We start from the raw sequence: 15,277 nt of genomic DNA on the forward strand, positions 1-15,277 counted from the left end.
AAGAAAAACTCAGCTCAGCTTTCCAACCTGGAAAGTGTTTCTTTTGAACTTGCTTGAGAGGGGAAGTAGAAAAATGTTGGTCTTTTCAAAGCATGACGTGTCTGTATGGAAAAAAGCTCTCTTGGAACGTAACCCTGGGCCGTTTAGACCTCCGAGCCCATAAAATGAGCTCAATGACCTGTTTGTGTTTTTCTTTCCAAGTTCTTTTAAAGCTCGAGTCAAAACAGTGGTTTCATTTTAATAAATATTTGCCTTTCTCTGTGTTTTGATCTTTCACTGTTAATGTTTTGTTTAATATTTTGTATGTGCGTATTATGGAATTCGCTCTCCCTAGCTGTCCCCTTCACTTCCCACTGACCTCTGTGCACAGATCATCTTTATTCTGGGACAGGTCGTTACAAGCAGATGGGAGGTGTATGTAGTGAAATCCGAGATGAGATGCCTGTGATTTACATTCTGACATAAAAACAATGCCTTGCTGAGGTCAGATCTGATTTGGATGTAGGTGTGGGATGGAAGTATAGATAGGCCATCTTCCCTTGAGATTATTTAACAAGCAGTGAATTTGGTGAAGCGTTGCAGGTGAAGACAGGTGGATTTAGGTCTGATTTCCACTTGCAGAAAGAGTTTGTTTTTGACTGTTTCTGGTGCTGTGTGGTGTTTGTTTTGATACAGGCTTCCTTCTAGAAAGAGCACTTTAAATGCTCACCCAGATAGGCAGCTTCCATGGCAGCAGGGGGGATGGAACTGGATGATCCTTGGGGTCCCTTTCAACCCTGACAATTCTGTGATTCTCTAATTGCTTTCCCGTGGTTCTATTGCAGATAACAGGGAAAGAGGCTCTAGAGAAGACAACATTGAAGTCACTTGGCCTGACTGGAGGCAGTGCCATAATCAGGTTAGGAGGAGCAAAGTTTGGATTCTTTGTTTTTCCTTTCCACTGTGGTGGTGAATTTGTTTTGTTTCAAATACACACACACACAAAAAGGCAAACATCACAGCACTCAGTAATTGTTGTATTTGCCTGTTTATCTGAAACTGCTGCCCAGATGTGCTTCCCACAGCTGTAGATGCTGGCACTGATCAGTCATGTGCAGATTAAAGGAACTGTTTGTGTCCTCTTATTTTTTTCTTTCTCTCTGTTTTTACATTTTTTTTCTTTTGTGAGTGAAACAGACAAATCAAAGTTAAACGTTTCTCTGAGAGGACATTCATTTACTGCTTCATTCATCCCTGATTTAGATTTCAGGCATTAATCTCCCAATCCTTGTAGTGCTTCCTGTTGACTGTGAGGTGGGGATCAATGGTAGCCTTTCTGTGATCTTCTAGCCAGTTCTGTGCAGTCTATGTGATGACAGGAGTGACTAGAAGCTGTGCTTTACAACTGACTGCTGTTACTTCCTGGAAGTCAGCTTTCTTCCTGTGGAGTGGGTTGTTCCTGTTAATTTTTTTAACACAAAATCCTGACCTCCCCACTCCTAACTTCAGAGCACTTGGAGCTCATTCTTTGTGGGTATCTGGAAGAAGCAGATCATCAAATTAGGGGTATATTGGAGTCTAGCTGTTTGGGGATTTTTTTGTCATGGTCATATTGAGAATGAGGAGAACAGTACTGTTATGATAAATTCTTTTGCCTTTATTCCTTTTGGTGTCCTCTTCAAGAGTTGTCATGAAGAAATGCAGTTCATCTGTTCAAGAGGAGTCTGTGGGTGCCACGGTGCCGTGCAGTGAGCAGACAGTGAGGCCAGGCTCTATTGAAGGAGCAGAGGATGTGCCCCTACCTCAAGCAAACACGTTCCCAAAGGACCTGGACCACAGGGATGTGGCCATGTCTTTAAACAGCTGCACAGACAATCAAGACTCAATTAGGGAATCTCATGCCAGTTTGGGGGAGCTGTGCCCTTCCTCAGAGCCTGAGCCTACCCCATTTGTTCCTTTTTCTGGAGACGGACAGCGTCTGGGGGACTCTTCTGTAGCTGCTTCATCTCCTGGGTCAGATTCACCATCCTCAAAGCTGCCAACAACTTCTTCCAGCCCCGAAGGCCCTTCTAAGCCAAAGAAGTCTAAGAACAGCCAAGAACTGCAAAAGGAGCAAGAACAGGTAAGGGAAAATTTATTTGCAGTGAGAGCTTTTTTTATCCTGTCTTGCCTGAGGCTGAGCTCCTGCAAGGAAAAAGATGTTTCCATTTTTAAGACTTTTTCCCCATAATATAGGGTTAGGTGCCTGGTGCCACACAGTTCTGCCAAGAGTCCAGTAAGGAAATACTGCATTTGGGATGGTTTACTATAGGAAATATGAAGGATGGAAATTTAAGAATTTGCTGTCCAGAGGCAAGCAAAGCTTTGAGCCTTGATGGTACCAGAAGAGCTTCAATCTGCCTACTTCAGATTCCCTGCAAATGTCATTAATAGATGCCCACTTTGTCACCTGCTCCCTGGGTACTTGTCCTTTTTTTAAGTGCTCTCTGCTGAAGATGTTTTGCTGAAGATGATCAGTTTGCTCAGACTTGTGTTTTATAGTACTTTGAAGGTGCTTCCTGCTTCTTGTGAGTGACACACCTCCCAGATCATACAGAAGGTATAAACTTGGCAGAGTTTCACATATGGAAAGTGATCATTTTTCTAACTTGCTGTAGGATTGCCCTAGAAGCAGAATTGGTCTTCATGGGTTTGTGGCAATTTGATCCCGTGGCTTCCAAGATCTGAGAAGATGGTCAGAGTTTCTAACTCTTAGGCTGTAGGCTGTGCTCAGCTTTCTTGTCTGGGCCTTTCTGTGGAATGTGGAACTCCATTGTAAAGCTGTTGCAAAAGCAGTATTCCGTGCTGGTAGTTGTTACCATGTGTTTCCTCAGAGTTCCTTCTGCCTGTGGTCACTGTGACTTACATGTCACCAAAAGAGTTAGACTGTGTGGTAGAATATAAGTGATATAGATCTAGGAAAGGAATTTTTCAGCTACAGTTGCATCTTGCCAAGAGTTCAATATTTGGAAAAAAACCAAATCTGGATCTTTTCTTTCCCTTTCAGTCTAGTCCTATCCCTGGTGTGACTCTTAACTTTCTTAGGATTGCAGATGAAGCAGAGACCTTCCATCCTTTTCTTGATTTCTGCTTGCATATCAAAGTGTTTCCTGCCTTGTTCTAAAATACCTTGCTGCTTAAAGTCTAACCCTCTCTAATCCTTCTTCCAGAAGGACAAATTGTACATCTGTTATCATTGTTGGTGCCTCTGAAATAAAACTGTAAAGGTTAAAATTAAAAATGCTTTAGCCCATGTACAGATACCAGAACTGATGGTCTGGAAGTGCTGTGGTGCTAAATAGTAGTGCTAAATATGCTTAATGGGCTTTCAGTAGGGGTTTGAATGCCTTCAGCAAGGTTGGGTATTTCTGGCAAGCAGTGCAAAATGAAGCTCAGGAGGCTTATAAACTCGTAACTTACTCCACTTTATTGTGTGTTGGGAGCTTCACATCCTGGAGTCTCTGACCAGCTCTTTCCCTTTCCCCTTCACTGCACACATCATCACTAGGGCTGGCTTTAGTGGTCAGAGATCGCCTTTGTTGTTTCCCACTCTTTAGTACCTCCTAGAGTTGGGGACTTTGTATTTATCTCTGGTTCTGATCCAGCCACAAGACTAAACAATGGAAAACCTTAAGCAGAGGAAGAAAAGGCTGCTTGATGAGGTTCAGAGGGAGCTTGATCCAGGAGGAATTTAGCAATACTATGTGTATGCTCTTGTGTTGATATAGAGATTCTACTGGCTTGACTTCTTTGTGCTTGCAGTCCATTCTTGGTGAACTTCTGAATTGTTTAGGAGCAGAAGACAGACCCTGAAAAGAATCTGGAGCAGTTACAAATGTAGCAGACAGAGGCCTTGCCAGCCAGTTGGTGAATATTTCAATGTATTGGAAGCATGCTTGAGTCCATTTAATCAGTGTTGTTTAACCTTTGATCTTGAGCAGCCTCCAGAGGAAGAACTAAGCAGTAGGCAGGGTGATTTGTCCAGTCTGATGCGCTGCTTGCTTCGATTGTACTCTTACCTATGAGGGATTTGGAAAGGAGGGATTTCATTTGTGTCTGAAAAGGGAGGAGGAAGTGCAAGGGTTTGTGCTGAAGTTTTTCACCAGTGCCATTGCCTGCACTTCTCTGTGCTCTGGCTGGAGAGACAGAACTCATTTTAGCGTTCTGCTGGCTACAGCTTAATGTGAAGCTGTGCTGTTGGGAACAGCAGTGGCCGAAAGACTCTCGTGATCCCGCACCTCAGAGCTGCAGTCCAGTTCAAACCACTCGGAGGCACTTCTGGAGCCAGCCTCCCTTCCAGTTTGAGAGCAGCTTTGGAAGCAGCTGCAGATTCTGTTGGGGGGGTTCTGCCCTTGTGTTAAACAGCATGTGATTTTGACTGCTGCTTTCAAGCCCTTTGATCTCTGGTGCTTTTGCTGCTGATTGATTACATTTTGTTCCCTCCTCCATTCCTGCCATCCTCTGCTCTCCTTGCTCTCAGCAGCAACAACAGAGCAGGGCTAGCCACATGGCATCTGCTTTTTGTCCCTTTTCAGTCCTGAGGAAAAAACCCAAAACAAAACAAATTATTTTTAAACATCAAAGGTCCATTTTTGTAAAAGAATCTTCCCATTAATGCTTTGCCTGTGTGTGGTTTTTGAAGCTGAAGAGAGAGGCTGGATAAAATCTGTGCCGGCGTCCCTTCGTTTCTTGGGCTGAAGATGGTTTACAGACAGCTGCATGCTGACTTTGATGTCAGAACATTAATTATTAGAAGGTAACTTTATACCAGATTGCCCATGAGATTAGAGCTCCTTGAGGTGGTGGGGAGAAGGTAGGTCTCCAGGGAGAGCTTGCTGCTGTGGAAGGCACAACAGCCACTGCTTCACTTGAAATAGAAGTTTTCCTCAGCTTACCTGCTTACTTAGATCCAGGTTGGTGATCACAGTGACCTGTATTCTTCCTGACACTGGCTTTATCACGTGGACTGCCTTTAGACATTGCTGTGAGTAAGGGTTCGGCCCACTGCTGAGATGTGCCTAACATCTCAGCTTTGGTCCCAGAAGTAGAGACTTTGAAGAATGAAGGTGGCAAAATGTAGTGCAACATCTTGGGCTTCTGAAAGTTCCTGGCTGACAGAAATACGACAGCACAATGCACAGGAGGTCAGAACTGCTGTATGGTGGCCGTGTATTGTTACAGCAGATGGCTACCTTTTGTCATGGAAAGACAGAAACCATGAGATATGTGTGGTGGACTGGGAAGTGAGCTGGTGTCCCTAGTAGCCTCCTTTTTGTAAATTGCTGCAGGAAGGTAGCTTTTGGATTCTATCTGTGCTTTAGGGATGTTGGTGACACATTAAATAAGGCTGTGTTGAGAGTACTGGGATTGAGAGAGTCCTAGCTGGAATACCTAAGTGAGCAGATGGTGGTGGATAAAGAAAGAGGAGGTTGGACTCTGAGGAAAGGGAACTGGTAGAGTAAGTGGTAGAATACCTCTTCCTAAAGAGTGTTTCCTATGTCTTTAAGGACGCTAGATGTATGGTTGCTATCGCAGGGTGTTAAGTACCTGTCAGAAGAGACATTATGTGGCAATCTTTGCATCCTCAGAGGCAAAATGATGATGTCTTTCGGTTGCTAAGCAGTGCTTAGCAGACACTTTGTGCTGCCCTTCTCTGATCAGATCCTCTTGTGCAATTCTGGAATGGAGTTGCAGAAACTGGCTCAAACCACCTGAATTATGTTTCACAAATACTCACTGCAGCTCTTTCCAGGGGTCACACTTTGCTTTTGGGGTTAGCTGAAAATTTAATTAGGCAATTTTTACTCATGCATTTTTGCAGTCTTATTTAGATGTGCACAGATCTGCCCCTCCTTCTGTACAGAAAAGTCTATTTCTTCATGTTGAGTAGTAGTTAAGTAATGTGTCTTGCTTTGGAAGTTAAAATAATCAGCATTCAGCACTGGATGGGGAAACAGATAAAATTACAGACTTGGGAGCTAGAAGGTGGCCATGAGTCTGTGGGGACATTGCAGGTATCCATTCTCTGTAGAGAATGAAATGGGGACATCTTGGCTGGATGTAAGTTGGAGGTCAGGAACAGGGTGTTTATGTCTGGGAAGTAGTGGATTTTGTCTCACAGCACGTAGGGTAGTTCTGGTAGGCTGGGGAATGGCTCTAGAGCGGACGTTCCTGGCTGCCCATTTGTGGTACCTTGTTGGCAGTGGAGAGCCATTTGCTTGACCAAAGATGTCTGGAAAGCAACACTTGAATGATAGTTCTAACATACAGTGGTCTGGAGCAGAGAACACACAGCAAGGAAGAGTGGTGAATCCTTAGGACTGGATGTATGCCTGCTTTCTGCTGTCTTGTGATTTCTGAAGTCTTCAGCTACTACCATGGTTTGGGCAGTAACTGATGCTTTCCTTGTGGAATCCTGATACTGTTAGGATTGGCTAAAGTGCCAATAATGGTAAGTTTAGGATTTGCTAATGCAGACATTGGAATTCTCTCCATTGTATCCCAGCACCCCTCACAACATACCATAGGACATTCCTGCTCAGTCTTTTTTAAGCAGTCTATTTTCAGTATGTGTGTGTGTGTGTGTGTTCAGAATGAAGTGAAACTTCAGCCTGTTTGAAGAGATTGAAGTACACCTGGTCACTGGGGAGGCCTGATTCATTTCCCTCTGGCCTCTGACTTTAATCTGACCTTACTAGACCAGCTGCAGGCAGCAGTTAGGGCTGCTGTGCAACAAGCCCTTTCCCAGAGGGTGGCTCTGCATGCTCAGGATCACTCCTGTAGCGCTGGGCATTTGTCTCCCTGAGCCCCAGGAAAGCTACAATCAGGCTCCTTCACCCACTAGTTAGAGCTGACCCTGCTCAACTTTCTAAAAGTAGCCAAGGGTCCCACCCACACAACCTCACTCTTTTAATTTCTCAAATTACCCTTTAGTGCCCACAAGCAGAGTGAACATTGCCTTGTAATTTGTGTTGTCTTTGACAATTGAGGGAGACTCCTTGCTCCCAAGGGGCCTGTGCCTGGGGGAAGGGAAAATGGATGGAACAGATGGAAGGGGAGGACAATCAGGCATTACAGAGGATTGGAAAAAGTATGTGAGGGGATAAGGGGAGAAGAAATTGACCTTAGGTTTGTTCACAGAGCCTAGAGCTGTGTTGGGCTGGCAGCTGATGGTACAGAAATGCTGTAGTATCAAAGTTTTTGTTCCCATGGAGCTCTTCAGTCATAGACTGCTTCCCCTTCTGCATCCCCTGTCACTTACAGCACACTGTTTGTTTTCAGATTCTGTGTGTTCAAACACTTCTGTGATTTAAAAAGTTTGAATTGCTCAGGAGCCAATAGGTGTAGCTGTCTCTCGTGTGTTTGACTCCGGTAGTGGTTTGTGTTCACATACTGACACAGCTGCTGCTTCTGACGTCAGGGAAAGTAGCCAGTGTCTAACCTTTTCTAAACTGGGAGGGATCCATAAAGTCACTCTCCCTTCAGGGACAGCCAATGATGTTTGTCTAATAAGTTTTGGGTGCAGGGTGCTGGGGGTTTGGTGTGGTTTAGGTTTCTTGGAGGCTGTGGGGTTTGGTGTGTTTTGTTTTGTTTCAATAACTGCATCTACAGTTACAGGCCAGGGCACAACTGTGCTGAAAGGTTTGCTGTGCTGCTATCCAGCTCCTGCTCTGGAGGCAGGAGAGGCAGAGTGGCCAAGCTGTCTGTGAGCTGCTGTGCAGGTGATAGGGACCTTGTCTGTTTGAGCTCTGTGTGCTGCCTGAAGGGCCTGCCCTCAGCACCTGGAGCAGGGAAACAACCAGTGAATGCATTAAATACTTTTACTGCAGCAGTGAATGCATGCAAGGAACTGCTCTGCTCACATCTGTCTCCTTTGCCTGCAACAAAGGCTGGTTTCAGTGCTACCTACTTCAAGTGCAAAACTAAAAGGTTTTCACTATTCAGGGGAGTTTTCTGCATATCAGAAACCAGGTTAAAAATTTGAAACGTGGACAATGAAACTCTGCAGTGGCAGAGAAACTCCCTCTGAATTCAGGGAACATAACAGGTCAAAACCTACCTTTCCAAATCAATGTACTGCTTTCTAGAGTAAGAAGAAAGGGTGTGAGCCCAAGTTGGGAACTTGATGCTGTTGGCTCTGTGGAAAGACTTTCGAATGTGAACAGAAGATACAATGTGAGCCAGGAGCGCATGGCAGATGGAAAGCTTAGAAGGGCAGATTGTAGTACAAAGCATAGCACCTGTGTAAGTTGTGTGCTGCTGTAGAATGGTAAGGAAGTGATTACATACTAAGAGAGAAGGGTTAGAATAGAGCAGAGAGGGGTACCTTATGGTTTTGGGACAGGAGTAATCTCTGAGTACTTGTTACAAGCTAGTAACTAGGTAGAAATAGGGTTCAGCTGCAAAATACCATTGTACTGTAAGTGAAGAGATTCCACAGGCACTCCCTGGAAAGGAGTTACCTCCTCTTATGTTAGGTGAGTGCTGAGGTTATTACCCAGGGCTTTCTGTACTGATGGTGGAGAGCAGCTCGTGTGACTCATTTGACTATAGATTGCTTGTTGGGAGGAATTGTGCCCCATGCATTATCAGCTATAAAGAGTGGCAGCCTCTGTCTTGTTAGTCTGATCTTAGTGACGTGAATTCCACACTAGTGACTGTATTTCGATTTTCCAGTGCTGTCCTTTTGTGTTCTCTTTTTTCCAGCCACCTCATGGCATAAGCAGAGCAATGCATTTAAGACTGACCAAAGCTGCTTTTTATTCTGTAGCTTGTAGAACGAGAGCCAATTGTGTGTCACCTGGACCTCCTAGAGCCACTGCCTGCTGCCCCAGAAGAGCTTCCTGATGAGTTTTTTGAAGTCACAGTGGATGATGTACGGAAACGTTTGGCACAGCTGCGGAGTGAGAGGCAAGTTCCCTTTCTGCTGGCTCCTGAGATTGCTCCATCTCCTTTTGCTGAGCAGAGTGCCACTATGCACCTATAGCTGGCTGTGATCTCTGGGTAAAGGCTTGTAGCTAAATTACTGGGTGTGGGATTAGTGACCAGCACTGGAAATCTCTGTCCTTTATGCCATTTGACTTCAAAGGTTATGTCCTGTTGTTGTGACAGCACCCACATTTTTGTGTGAATCAGTTAAGCACTTATGAAACCATTGTCCCATGCAGGTGGATGCTGAATACATAGAATACATAGAATAAACCAGGTTGGAAGAGACCTTCAAGATCATCACGTCCAATCCATCTCACCCCACCTTTCTTTCTTTCCTTCTTATTACTTCTGAAAGAGAAGCTGTTGCCTTTTTAATGAGATGTGCTTTTTTTTTTGCCAGAGGCCCAAAGTAGTGGTCAGCTTCTCCTGCCTGTTTCGATCTGACTTCATGTTAACTGCTAGGAGTTAAATGGTTGGAATTTGTGACTTGTGATGTACAGATGTACAAACACAATGATCCAACCTTCCCAAGAATAAATCCCACTGACTTCAGTAGTAGCTAGCGGAGGTTTCAGCCACTAAGAAACACCTTGTATTTTAAGTAACAGAATTAACCTTTTACTAGACCTCATCAGAAAAGACCAAAATTGAGACATTTACCCAAATGGTAATTAAGCAAATCAAACTTAGCCACAGATCAAGTTGTGAAAATGTTTGGCACACACACAAAGAGGGAGAAGTGTGGGCAGCTGGATTCACAGTGGAGTCTCTCACTGTTCAAGTAGCTTACTGTCAAATATTCATGATTTTACTGTACTCTTATTCCAATTCTGAGATACAAAAAAATCAGTTAAAATGAACTACCTTCCCTCTCACAACAGCATTTTGCTGTCTCTGTGCCCCTTAAAGAAAGTAATTTCATGAATGTACTTAGTTTCAAGTTGATCAAAATATTTCTTTAAATATTGCAAGCATTCTCTGAGACTGTGGGACAGCTTACTTTGCACTCTAACCAAGTCTGAGTTGAAATTTTTACTTAGAGCTGATTTTTTTTCCCCACAGGCCACTGAAATCCACATGAGTACACAGATTGGCCTGCAAATTACTCTTCTGCTTGGCCTGAAAATTACTCTTCTGCTTGTGGGTCTGCAGTATTTAGTGGTACAAATGTAGGATCATTTGGTTGGGGGTTACTGGAATACAGGCCCCTCAAAAAAGACCTAATTTCCAAACTTGCTGATGCTTGTAATCCCTGTTCCCTTTACAACCAGGGATAAAAATAAAGGCGAGTTGCACATGAAACTGATACCAGTTGGCTTCTGATCTCAGCTGCTGAATCTTAACAAAAGCTATCTGCATACAATGCAGTACTTTCAGTGCAATTAGAATTTAATTCTGACTTCACAAGGAGCTGAGAATTTGTGTGAATCAGCAACTGAGGAGAGAAGGAATGGAGTGGGTCAGTTTCATGTTTGCTTTTCAGACTGTGAAGTTGGCATTTTCAGAGCATCTTGGAGCGTGGTGTACCAGGGACAGTTGGTGAAGTTCAGCCTGTAGTTGTTTTGTTCATCAGCTGTTCCTGTGATACTGTGGTGCTTCTTGAAAATAAAAAGAAGTCCTTCACACTGTATAGGTGTAAGAGATTAACTGCTAAGTGGTTGTGCAGAATGACATGATCAAATGTTTCACCAAGATCTAGCCTAGTGAATTGGTTTTCAGAACTAAGTGCAAACAGGAAAAAGGGACTAAAGTTGAAGATGGGATCTGTTGGATCTAAGCTTAATTCTTTACTTACAGGAAAATACATAGTTATTTTTTTGAAGTTATGGTTTCATTTTGGGTACAGGTGGATTTTTTTCACCCACTTCTCCTTTTGAAGCACAGTCTACAGTTCTTGAATGATCTGAAACTTCTCATTTTTGCTTTGTTTCCCTGTTGCTAATTAATACCCATTAATTTCCTGTGCCAGCATTGATTTTCAGCTTCAGTAGCTCTTCTCCCTCCCTGGAGTAGTCATGTCCCACTTCAGTCTCTGTTTCTTTTCAGATTACCAAGTCCATCTCTTCTTAGGCAGCCTAAGCAAACATTCTCCCATTCTTTGTAATATCTTTTCTGGCATCTGGCATAGTGAACTCAATTTAAAAGTTGTACAAGACAAATACATTTCTACAGCATTGCTGCTGCTGCTGCTCAGCAGTTCCATGGATGAGATTTTTGGGTAGCGACCACAGGAGGTGGGGATAATACTGTGAGGGTTGAGCAGTTCTCATCAGCCCTGCTTGGACCTTTCACTTTCTTAATAAAAATACATCTTAAAATCACAGAAGTGACAGCTTGTCTTCCCATGTATCTAGGAAACATCTGGAAGAGGCTCCACTGATGACAAAATCTTTGAGGGAAGCTCAGCAGAAGGAGAAGTTAGAGCGTTACCCAAAGGTAGCCTTTGTTCTTTTTCCAGTCCCTCTGGCTAGACCAGACTTGGGAGTTGAGTAACTTTGGGAATCAGTTGTGATCAACAGGATCTTGAGGGAGGGTTTTTCAAATTTCTGCCCCTCTTAATTGTTTGTGTGCACTTGTATAACAGTTGTACCATGTAAAATCAGCTGTCCCATAATGATCTGGTGAGTGGCAGGCAATGTAGCTGCTTTTATTTTGGTCCAGATGTTTTAAACCCCCTGTGTGCTCATATCAGTCTATATGACTGAAGTTTCCTGACTGGCTCTTCTCTGTAGGCTTCAGCATTTTGGTAGTATCTCACTACAAATGAGATGAGAAGATGTTACAAATTGGACATCTCTTACCCTGTAAATATGATCCTAATGCAGTTTTTTGTCTTTGGTAATTTATTGCGAAAAGAGCAGGAGGTGAAGTTCACAAATGAAGTGGCTTTTGACCAATGCTGGAAATAGAATGAGAGGAGTTAGTTCAGCTGTATGGCAGGAGGATTCCTACTGCTGTGGGCACCTCAAGATGCTGATACTCCATCTCTACGTGTCCACGGGTGACTTTCTACTTTGTGCATCACTTAGCACAGGGATCTCCTCCTGTCTGAGTATGAGCTGCAGCATCATACATCATGCTCTTTCTGTAGATCACTCTCTTGCAGCCTTTGAAAGCCCGACAGCCCATGTCCTCTGAGGAGCTGCACACTGTTTGTTAGCCTCTATGCTATTCTGCTCCTGCAGAGTAAATATCTCAGATCTCCCCATTTAAAATCAAACTTGCTTGCAGATTCTCAGCCAAGCTCAGAACAGCCATAAACAGCTGACTTAATGTGCTTTGCTTCTGACTTAGGTGGTGTTGAGAGTCCATTTTCCAGACCGTCATGTTCTGCAGGGGTTCTTCTGTCCTAATGAAACTGGTAAGAGCAACCCCCATGTCAGTCTGTGTAGCTGCAGCTATCCTCTCTCATCATTGATCAGTTACATGACAAAAGAGAGTGGCTGGACAGATCTTTTTTGCTATCCAGGAAAATTACACTGCTCTGAAAAAAGAGCAGTCACTAGTTACATTGTCCTTACTGAGCTCTTGAATGGGATGAGAGAAGAGTCTGAGGTAGTTAAACTCACTTAAAGGGAATTTAATTCCAGGACTACTTAGAGACTGTCAGGCTACTCAGTGGCAAAGTATTTGTGCTCAGGCAACTGTTCCACTTGATATTTCATTGTTTATGTCCAAATGTTGTGTTACTGAGATGAGTTTGGGCACTTCTCTATGTTAATGCTTAAAAAGTTTGGGGCAAAACCCAACACACCCTCCTCCAATCCAAAACAAATGCAAACAATTGGGAAGAGGGAAAGAAGAGGCTTCACCTGCTGCAGTAAGAATAACAGGGGACAAACCTTTTTGCCTCCCTCAGTTCCTGAAAGTTGCTCAGACCATACACCAGGTAGTTCTTGCTTTTGTTACTGGAGCTCCTCTTATTCTCAGCTGGCAATGATGGTTACCCACATGATTTTTTGATACTTCTATATGGAACAAGAACTAATAACTAATTACCAGAGTCTTACCTGGCTGGCCTGTACAAATCTTGCAGCTGCTTTTGGGTTTCCTAGGAGGAACTTCACTGGCATCCTTAGATTTTGCTGACAGACCAGCATGTCTTAAGTGGGATTTTTTTTTCTTTTTCTCTTTTCTCCAAGACATTGGTAATGATAACAATGTTCTTTGGAGGAAAAGGCAATCTACAGACATGGTAGAGGGCAATTCTGCTGTTACAGGTTAGCCTTTCTGCCCAGCATCCGAAGAAACAAATGCAATTCAGCAAACCTTTCTCTCCTTTCTTCACAGTTGGCATTTTGAGAGACTTTGTGAGAAGCCACCTTGCAGATGCAGACTTGCCATTTTACTTGTGTGAGTGTTGTGCTGTTGGTAATATTTAGCCTTACTTGAAAAAGCCTGTTCCTGGCTGTGCTGCATGAGAGACCTTGTGCTGCCATGAGATACAGCCCAGGGAGGAATTCCTTCCCTAAATACAGACTCAGAGTGCAAAGAAGGTGTAACCTGCTCACGTAGCCACATCATGCTTCTGCCTAATAAGAAGCCAATGTGGGCAGTGAGAATGTGTCACTCCTTTAAAGAGCAGTGCTTCCTCCCATACCTGCTGTATTTATTGTTTTGGTTGCTGGGTGGTCCTGTTTTGTAACTTGTTTTTTAACTTCAGTTATTGCACCTCCCAGAATCATCTTGAACGATGAAAGTTTGACGCTCTTTGAGGTAAGGACTGACACGTGTGCTCTGTGATTCTCTCTACTTGCTGCTGCCCTTTACCCTGCCATATGCCTTTGCTACTTCTAAAAGAAGCTGTATAGTGGTGTGAGCCCCGACTAATGGACCCAGGTGTTTTGGAGCACAAGCTCTTCACCAGAAGAGGTCCACCTTGTGCAACAATATGCACTGGCGTATTGTGCAGGGTGGGAGGGGGGTTCATATTGTTGCTAACACTCGGAGCCTTATGGAGTCTGAACTGTATTTAACCTTGAAATGTTGTTACAAGAGCTGAGCTAATGGGAGTTTGATATATCTGTAGCTGGGCTGGTATAGTAGATGTGAGACTGGATTTAGATAGGTTACTGTTTCCAATTTCTCCAGCAGAAGCTTGAGGCTGTATTTGACAGACATCTGACCTTTTTGATAATCACTGTGTGAGAATTTATTTTAAGCCAGCTTGTACATTAAGGAATTTGTGCTCTCCATGTGTAACTTTTTTCAAATCCAGATTCCTTGACTGTAAATCACAATGTCTTAGGAGACTGACTGAGGGATTTTGCCTCGCTCAGGCTGTTCAAAATGTGCTGTGCTGTCCTTCAGAACCTCATGGATGTTTGTAAAGCCATGCACTGAAGATCACTTGCAGGGTAAAGGGTCAAACAAACTGCAGTGAGAGTTTTTGCTTGATGCCCCCAAGGGAGCAGGAGGAGTTGGGTGGGGAGAGGGATAGAGAAAGGAACTTTTCAGGCAGCATGGTGAATTAGGTAGGGATTAGCATACCTCTGAAGTTGTTTGTAATGGAGCTTTCCAAATTCCACAACTTCCTGACCAGGCCATGTAGAAGAGATACACATGCAGCTGCTTTTAGACTGTTGAATGTTCAGGGAAGAAAAGTGTGAATCTCTGTGTTCACTGTGGGAAGTCTCTCCCCTTCCTAATACCCTGTTAAGAATTCTTTGCTGAAATTTGAAGTTTTGAAAGTGTGTTTTTGATGTTGGAGTTCCTCATATGGTCAGCATGCCTGTGACAGGTTTAGCTTTCTAGAGAGTCCTGAGCTTCTTAGGGGTCACAGCCCTGTTTGGTTCTGTGGTTCAGGAACTGCTGTGCAATAACTCTCAGCCTCCACCCAGCTTCACAGCATGAGGACTGATGCTTCTATCAGCCTTCCTACTCTCTCCTTGACCATGGCCTCTCTTGGAGTGTGCAGTGTGCATGGCTGTGCTTTTCCCACTGACAGGAATGGGACAGTGTGTGTGTTGGTAAGACATAATGTCATTGTGGGTGGGGAGAACAACCATTTTTCTTTTTAGAGTCATTTTGGATATTTTAATTCATAATGAAAATACCAGTGGAAAGTGCTTTGTGTGCTTGAGCCAGGAGATTTTGCCATTTGGGCATGAAGGAAGTTCTTCCTCTGACTTGTGCCATCTCACCCACATCTGCCGCCCAAAACACTGTCTCCAGGCACACATTCAAAGGAAGAGCAAATAAAAATTGCTCTGCACTTGTTGGCAGTTCTGAGGCAAGGGAAGTAGGTGTGGAACTGTGTTTAATATAGACTGGTCAGACATGGCACATCCACACTTCTCTCAGCCCTTCTGTCTCTCCTTTTTCTTTC

The 15,277-nt window shown here is 43.7% G+C and overlaps 1 protein-coding gene across 1 annotated transcript in view; it reads left to right on the forward strand.

Moving 5' to 3' along the window:
- Window positions 1–15,277, forward strand: part of ASPSCR1 (ASPSCR1 tether for SLC2A4, UBX domain containing) — a 45,314-nt gene that overhangs the window by 11,137 nt on the left and 18,900 nt on the right. The window contains exons 6-12 of the mRNA XM_054170795.1: window positions 825–898; window positions 1,663–2,101; window positions 8,789–8,928; window positions 11,304–11,385; window positions 12,244–12,310; window positions 13,240–13,302; window positions 13,613–13,665. Coding sequence (XP_054026770.1) covers window positions 825–898; window positions 1,663–2,101; window positions 8,789–8,928; window positions 11,304–11,385; window positions 12,244–12,310; window positions 13,240–13,302; window positions 13,613–13,665 — 918 coding nt within the window. The remainder of the gene's footprint in view (window positions 1–824; window positions 899–1,662; window positions 2,102–8,788; window positions 8,929–11,303; window positions 11,386–12,243; window positions 12,311–13,239; window positions 13,303–13,612; window positions 13,666–15,277) is intronic.

This window comes from Dryobates pubescens, chromosome 20 (genome assembly GCF_014839835.1).
Source record: "Dryobates pubescens isolate bDryPub1 chromosome 20, bDryPub1.pri, whole genome shotgun sequence".
Taxonomy (NCBI): Eukaryota; Metazoa; Chordata; class Aves; order Piciformes; family Picidae; genus Dryobates; species Dryobates pubescens.